The following is an 8,214-nucleotide window of genomic DNA, read 5'->3' as shown; positions in this document are numbered from 1 at the left end:
AGAGAGAGAGAGACAAGAGAGAGAGAGAAAACACCCCAGGCCAGAGGGCAGGCAGAGCCCAGTAGGTGCTGCACAGAGTGGACACGGAGCATCGGGGATTAGGTTAGGCTCAGGGAGGGGACAGATGAGGAAGAAGGGCCTGAGTCAGAGTCCGCGGAGCTCGGAGCTGACTACACCTCACGCAGACACAGAGCCGGAGCCAATGGAGCGGACGACAGCATCTCAGAGGGAAGGAGACAAAGGAAGACACAGGCAAGGGAGCCCAGAGAGAGCGCCGTAAAAGTAAATAAGACGGCGGACAGGCGGAAAACAGGAATTACGAAGCAGCAGATAGACCACAGGCCATGAAAAGAGCCACAAATAAAACCCATGGGAGATCACGTCATCCTTAAGGAGCCCCAAAGAGGGGGCGCCTCCGGGGACACTGCCACACCGAGGGACGCAGCGGCTTCCAGAATAGAAAAGCCCCCAGGCCCTCCCCAGGCCCTCCCCACTCACTAGAGCTGCCCTGCTCACAGGGGGACACCGGAGAGGCCGCACTGGACCCCGCACACCTGGACACTGGCCAGCACGACCCCCACTAGTCCTTTCCAAGTGTCCCACTAGACAGCTGCTCAACAGGACTGTGAGCCTTTTGTAGTCCCCGTGAGGTCCAACCTGCACCCCCACCGCCTACGGCCAGGGCTGCGGGGCCCGCAACCAGAGCATCACGTTCTGCTCCAACAACTACTGCACTCGGGAAGGGACCAGGGAAATCAGGAGAAGCTGGCCAGCTGCCTGTTTTCAGACGGCCGCACCCTGTGTCACAGCTGCATGCGCAACATAACCACAAACCCGTTACAGTGCGTGCAAACATGACCCTTTATTTATAAACCAGGTACAGAGGATGGGAGGGCAGATTTCCAAGTTCAGAGAGGTCTGGGGACGCTGCACGTCTGGTCGCCGGTGCCTCTCTGCACTCCCAGCACCCCGGTGCTGGCCACCCCCCAAGACCCATCTCCCACCCTCCCACCCTGGCCTCTCCCCTGCGTGTGAGGCTTCTGAGGGTCAGACAACATTCCTTCCAAGCTCTGCCCTCCACAGCAACCATGGGCTTTTGTAACTGGACAGACTCTACCAATGATGTTCACAGTAACATCTGTGCCACCGAACGGCTTACAGCTTCACTGATCTGATGCCTCCTCCTAAGTCTGAGCCTTTCTCTGGAGCCCGGCGGGTCTTGGGGACCACGTGTGGCGGTCTGCAAGGCAGCATTCTGCTCACCCACCAGTACAGGATGGCGTGTGAGGCAGTGGAAAGGCCAAGGGGCAGCCGGAGCCCAGGACAGTGCAAGAGCCCTACCTGCATGCCGGGGACAGCCAAGTCTGTCTACACCGAGTGAGCATAGCCCAGTAGCCCTGGTTCATGCTCCTCAATATTGGTAACTCAGAGTGTTTCTCATTCTTGAAACAAAACCAAAACTCTTTCTGAACTTGACTGACCTCTTATCTCTGAGGGTTTATTTTTTATTATTAAAAAAAATTTTTTTAATGTTTATTTTTGAGAGAGAGGGAGACAGAGTGTGAACAGGGGAGGAGTAGAAAAAGAGGGAGACATAGAATTTGAAACAGGCTCCGGGCTCTAAGCTGTCAGCACAGAGCCTGACATGGGGCTCAAACACACAAGGCATGAGATCATGACCTGAACCAACAAAGGACACTTAACTGACAGAGCTACCCAGGCACCCTGTTTTTTTTGTTTTTTTTTTTTAAGATTTTAGTTTTAAGTAATCTCTACACCCAATGTGGGGCTGGAACTCACGACCCTGAGATCAAGAATCACGTGCTCCATGCCAGAGCCAGCCAGGTGCCCCTGAGGTTTTGACATTGAATAGAAAACAGCCCTCCAACTTTCCTGTTGCATAACCTCAAAAAGGTGCCCTCAAATGGTAAGTGTTTCTGGTCTTTATTGGTGAGCCTGGAAACACACCATTGTATTTCTAAGTGCGCTCTCCTAGAATCTGGAAACAATACAGGACTAAAATCATATGCAACGATCTGTAAAGTCTCACTGCTTTTGAAAAACAGTGGTTTTATACAAAGACTTAATTCAAGAGCTTTTAAATAAAGATTTAATTCAAGCAGCTCACAGTGGCTCCAGATTCACTTCACCCCGAACACTCTCATGACTCACCGGAACGCTGCTCTCACCAGCACCCTCTATTGCTTAACAGTCCGCATGGGATCTCACTTCTTCCAATAATGTCCTCCATGGTAATCACCTACCACTTTTGGATGCTGACTCAACATGCCGAGCACCCAACATAAAGAACCCACCTCTCCATCTGCAGAAAGTTGCAAAGCCCATGACAAGGTGCACGGTCCCGCCCACTTTCGTTGACACCCAGGACGGGGCCCACAGGCTGGGTAGTCCGGCCAGGAGGGGCCCCAGGTCTGGGTGGCCCTGAGGATCGCCCCCTTGCCAGCAGGTCACAACACTGTCCCTTCTGCTGTCACCACGAAGCTGACGTGTGCTGCTGAGTGGCTCATGAGCTAGCAGGTGACGCACAGCAGGATGTGGCGCCAGCACAGGTGGGACTGTGTCAGACCTCAGCACACATGCCTCCCTGTGTGTCCTGAACCAGAAGCTTGGTGGGCCAAGGAGCCCCCGGGAACGGGAGCCTGAGGCGGCACCTGCAGACAGCGGGGGTCCCTGGCAGCCCACCCGTGCTTCCCCTGCTCCAACACAGCTCCCACGCACACACAGGTCCCTCACGGAAAGAGGTGGGGATAGGGCTGTCCCAGCGAGGGCAGCCTAGCGCCTCCGGGACGTGATGTGAGCGAGCTGAGTGTCCTCCCTTCCCTCAGCCTCTCGTCAGGACCTTCGGATGCAGAATTCCGGTTACTTAGTCATGCTCACTGCGTAATTGGCCACTCTGACTTCCCACTGACTGTTCCAGACTACAGCAGTCCTGCCATGAACTTTTTGTTTTTAAACCTTCCAGAGACCAGGAAAACACCTCTGATGACTCAGCCCACTTCAGTGACTTTGCTGAGTCACTTCCACTGGACCGAAGGAACAAACAACCAGATCCTGGGACTAATTGCTCTGCTTTTCCCTGGGGGCCTCCCCGGGCTCTCCGCAGGTACCCACACTTGGCTCAAGGGAGGCTCCCAGCCTGAGAACCAGATCCACGGCAGAGTTGTCACAGGACACTGGCGTTCTGGAACAGCTCGGACCTTCGTGCGCTGAGACATGGTCAGCGGACGGGACGCGCAGATCAGGGCCGACACCAGTGACTCATGAAAGAAACACACATCAGCAGATGGAACGTGAGGTCCTGTCTAAGGCACGGGGAACCGCTGAGTGAGTTCTTAATACACTAGAAACACGAACACGAGGGACTGGGCAGACACAAACGCTCCCCCCAGTGAAGAGGGCCACAAAGCCTGACAACAGCCCCTGAGGGCATCTGAGAAACTGCAGGCTCCACAGCAGCCTAGATGCTTGAACCCCACCTCGGCAGGGGGACCCCACGCCCCCAGGACACCACAGGTGTCCCTCTGCCGGCCGAGGCTTCCTCCCAGGACACGCAGCCTGATCCAAATGCCTCGAAAACACTCGGAGTGCTCTCTCCTAAACAAGTTATCACTTACGAGGTGATTGCTGATGTTTTTCATTTTTTCCACAATGCTCTTCATGGTCTTCAAGACTGGCAAATAAATGCTAACCTATACAATGGAGGAGAAAAAACATTAACTAGGCTGGGGGCTGATGGTGCTCAGGGCCTGTGCCAGGAACTGTGTTTGCTCAGCAGCTCTGAAATCCTGTCCTAAGCTGTTGGAACAGGGCTCCTTTAAAACTAGGAAAAGAGCAACTCTACAACCTTACTAATCCCCTCCTGCTCTGGGTCCCCTCGGTGTCCACAGGCATCCTCTGGTTCCAGCAGGGTGGCCCTCCAGCTGCCAGGCACCTGCACATGCCCAGGGGACGCAGGGCCGCCTCCCACCCTCACAAAGCCTGCGGGTGGTTGGGCCCCAGGCTCAGACCCTCAGGCTGGGCCCCTGGTGGCACTAGAGAAGGTGAGGTCTCCTCGCCACTGGCACAGCCCCCGGAGCCCAGTGAAAAGCCTGCCCGGTGTATTTTCACAAGTTCTCCTTCCACAGACTGTGAGCAAGAGGGAAAGGACCCTCCAGCACCATGCTCCCCACCAGGACTCTGGGATTCCCGGCCGCCGCACACCCCAAGGGGCCTCTCCTTTTCACTCTTACACGAACCCCGGACACCTGTCCTTACGGGAGGAAGAAAACTCGAGTTCCAGGAACTGGACAGAAGAGACCGTGCCCCAAGCACTACTTTAGGTTAGTTTTACAGAAGCGCTGTGATCAAGCAGGACGTTCTGTCCTGAGTGTGAAGCGCGTGGCGTTTTTACCAAGCACAGTGTGGTGTGAAGGTGTTTTATGTAAACAACAGAAGGCAAATATTCCAGGTTTATCGCTGGAGTATCCTCTAAAACTGCCTCTCATTTCCTTGCAGGTACATGCAATCTTCACATGAAACAGCCAGCGAGGCCAGAACTGAAATCAGGGAATTCAAATCACACCATCTAGTGGGCGAGCAGTTAGTGCGCGAGCAGAGGACAAGGGCATCACTCACGTCAGCGTCTGGGATCGCAGGTTCTTGAAAATCCTTCCACAGCCTCCTAGGAATGATCTTAATGGGGATGTCGTGTGTCACAATGCGGCTACTGCTCGACGCGGATATCTGCCAAGCAGAGGATGTACTTTTGTAACATAAACATAGAAAACCCAGAGTGACTGAAGGATAAGTAGAAGCCAGCCCCAAATCTATGTGGAATGTTCTCGATTCTTTCATCTAAGTCCACAAACAAGTATTTCTGGTGGGGCGCCTGCCCTGTTGAGCCCTGGCAGAGATCACACAGGTGGGGACTAAGGCAGGGTCCCCACGTTCCAGGGCACAGGTGGGTCAGGAAGCAAGAAAACAGACACACAAACTTGTCTGAGCTGCATGTGATGTGCTCATGACAGCCTGGAGGAAAATGGAACTGCGACCAGGTGAATGTCTGGGAGGGTCCAAGACAGAGGCAGGAAAGGCCCCTCCCAGAGGCACATTCCCAATGGGGACAAGGGGCCTCTGTCACTCGAGTGAGACAAGCCAACCTGCTCCCTGAAGGCGTGTGTGGCTGCGTCTACACTGCTCAACAGAACCATGCTTATTCGTGTCCAGGGGCTCCACAGAACAACAGACCGATGGATCCTGCCCTTTTATTTATATTTAATCATTTTTAATGTTTATCCACTTATTTTGACAGAGAGGGAGATGGAGAGTATGAGCGGGCAAGGGGCAGAGAAGCAGAATCCCAAGCAGGCCCCTTGCTGTTAGTGCGGAGCCTGAGGCGGGGCTCCAACTCACGAACCCTAAGACCATCAGCTGAGACGAAATCAGGAGTCGGACACATAACTGATTGAGCACCCACACACCCCAAATTACATATCCTGCCTTTTTATTTATTCTATTTTTAAATTTTAATTTATTTGTTTTGAGAGAAAGCAAGGCAGGAGGGGCAGAGAGAGAATCCCAAGCAGGATCCACACCATCACCACAGACCCCACCATGGAATTCAAACTTACAAACCACGAGATCATGACCTGAGCCAAGATGAAGACTGGATGTGTAACCGACTGAGCCACCCCATGCCCCGTATCCTGCCCTTTTACACAAGAAGCATCACATGTCGTGATTTGTTTCTCCTTAAACTGGTGAGGAAGCACACAAGCTTGTCCTGAGATCGGGAATACTCTGAGGGGCTCTAATGGTAGCCAACAGGTGAGGATTCCGTTTCCGGAAAGAACTGTAAATTGCTCACGGCACTCACACCAGAGCAGGGCCCAGCACACACAGCACAGGGACGGCAGGCTGTGGGCAAGAGGGAAGGACGAGGAATGGCACTGGACTGGCACTAACGGGAGATGAGGCTTCAGAGAGCGAGAAGGGGGACATTCCAAGCAGGAGCCCCCGGGTCCCCAAAGCCCAGGAGCTGGATAAGAAGGGGATGCTCCAGGGACCCACGCAGAGGTTGGTAGTAGGCGATGTGGCTCCAGGATAGGTGGGGCCATGTACACAGGGCTGTGAACATCACGCCAGAAGGTGAGAACGTCGTCCGTCCTATGAGCTGTGAGAGTCTGGGGGGCGGGAGGCTGAGGAGAGCAGGAGTCAGATGCTTCTGGGAAGAGCACTTGAAGACACGGGGGTTCTGGGAGACAGAGACGTCACCCAAAGGGGTTACTGATAAGGTGGGGAAAAGCCTCCAAAAGTGATTTCTGGACAAGGGGACCACACCCCTAACAGGAACAGAGGCACGGGGACACGCAGCCTCGGGAAGAGACAGTGTCCTAGCTGAGTATTGTGTGATCGCAGCACGGAACATACACGAGGAGGGGCTGACTATAGCGGAAGAGGAGATTCGTGGGCACATCTTTCCTCTTAGTAAAACCAGCTAGAGGCACCTGGGTGGATCTGTCGGTGAAGTGTCCCACTCTTGCTTTTGGCTCAGGTCGTGAAATCCTGGGGTTCCCTCTCCCCTGACCCTCGCTCAGTCTCTCTCTCAAAATAAATAAATAACCTTTAAAAAAATCAAAATATGCCAACTAGCTTTCTATGTGTTGTGAGCAAGCCCGGATGGACTTATAGCCACTTCCCGCCACGCCGGGGGTCCTGACCGCCCCTCCTACTCACCAGCTCTAGGGAGACCGTGAGGCAGGGGAAGTGTTTATTAGTCAGCTTGACCTTCAAGGCTCTGGCGTTCTGGGCAGTTTTCAGAGCTCGAGATAAATTCTCCGCCGTCAGCTCTAAATAAATCTCGTTGTTTTCTGCAGAGACACCTTCCATCTGAAATTCACTGAAGAAGTTCTCCTGAGGACAGGAAAAGAGGGGGCGTCTGTGCCCTCTGCAGGGGCCTCCGGGGGCAGTCCACAGGCGCCCCACACCTTCTCACCTGGTCCAGCTCACACCACATGCTCACGCCTCCATTGGCCACTTTGTCGGAGACGATGAAGTTCAGCTTCTCTGGGCTGATGCGGAGGGTGCAGGCTTTGGCCAGCTTGGCGACCATGTTACTGACGCCTGCAGCAGGGGGTTAGAGCGAGGGACCAGGACACCTGGGCTTGGACAACCACCTCAACATGGGAAACTTCCCGGTGGAAAAACAACCCATGGAAGGGGCTTTAACAGTCAGGCTCCACGGGTCTCCCGACACCCCTCACACTGGGAGTGATGGAATGAAGGAGGTGCTGGAAGGTTAATTGGCGCCCAGGAGGCATTCACTCACTTAGCCCCCACTGCCTCCCCTTCCCCCTCCACAGCCCTTCAGCGCAGAGGCCAAGAGACAGCGCGTCTGACCAGAAGTTTGTCTGTGCTAGACTCACTGTCCACCAGGACAGTGGTAGATTCAAGATAAAAAACTACTGGATGGATAACCAAATTCTGGAAACAATCCTTGCCACCTGCTCTCCTGCCTGCCATGCTCAACCGGGTGCACCCCGATCCTATCCCGGAACGGCTCCATCCACTCCCTCGAGCCCACCTTGTGGGGGACAGGGGTGTTCCCGGCCCTATGGTCCCACACCTCCCATCTCCATCCCTTAATTCTCCCGCGGGCTCCCATCCCAGACCTCCCCACCTTCCTGACGGCTCCCATCCCCACGCCCCTCCACCCCTCGCCCCTCAACACTCCTGCGGCCCCACGCCTCCCATTCCCCCGCGGCCCACGTCCCTGTCCCCGCTCCCCCATCCATCCCGTGGCCGCCCTCCGCCCATCCCGCTCCTCCACCCCAGTGCCCCCACCGCCGCGGCCCCCTTCCCTCATCCCCGCTTCCCCACCCCTGTCTCCCCATCCGTCCCGCGGCCCCACGTCCTCCATTACACCCCATCCCCAGACTTCCCGAGGCCTGTGGCCCCACCACCCGGCCCCCGGCGCGCGCACTGCTTCCTTCCGGCCCGCGCTCTCCGCTACGCCCCGCGGCAGGCCTGGCCCACCGCTCACGTGTGAAGTGGTTCAGACAGGCCGCGTCCACGATCTTGGCCCGGAACTTCATGGCGGGACACAGGCTCGCGCGTGGCGTCCGTTGACCGCGGCCAACAGTCTCCCAAAAGCGTCCCGCCGGAAACGCCGCCGCGCGCTCATTGGTTCCGCCGATCGGCCCGCCCCGGGGGAGG

The 8,214-nt window shown here is 55.6% G+C and overlaps 1 protein-coding gene across 1 annotated transcript in view; it reads right to left on the bottom strand.

The window, feature by feature from the left end:
- HUS1 (HUS1 checkpoint clamp component) overlaps positions 1-8,184 on the bottom strand; it is a 9,010-nt gene extending 826 nt beyond the window's left edge. Inside the window, exons 1-6 of the mRNA XM_029930744.1 lie at positions 8,042-8,184; positions 6,995-7,122; positions 6,736-6,912; positions 4,636-4,743; positions 3,636-3,710; positions 3,133-3,323 (exon numbers count right to left, since the gene is read on the bottom strand). Coding sequence (XP_029786604.1) covers positions 3,133-3,323; positions 3,636-3,710; positions 4,636-4,743; positions 6,736-6,912; positions 6,995-7,122; positions 8,042-8,093 — 731 coding nt within the window. The 5' untranslated portion in view covers positions 8,094-8,184. The remainder of the gene's footprint in view (positions 1-3,132; positions 3,324-3,635; positions 3,711-4,635; positions 4,744-6,735; positions 6,913-6,994; positions 7,123-8,041) is intronic.
- Positions 8,185-8,214: the final 30 nt, after the last annotated feature.

The sequence above is a fragment of the Suricata suricatta genome, chromosome 2 (genome assembly GCF_006229205.1).
Source record: "Suricata suricatta isolate VVHF042 chromosome 2, meerkat_22Aug2017_6uvM2_HiC, whole genome shotgun sequence".
NCBI classification, from domain to species: Eukaryota; Metazoa; Chordata; class Mammalia; order Carnivora; family Herpestidae; genus Suricata; species Suricata suricatta.
Note: the sequence above shows the minus strand (reverse complement) of the source record. Positions and strands in the feature narration are given on the sequence as shown.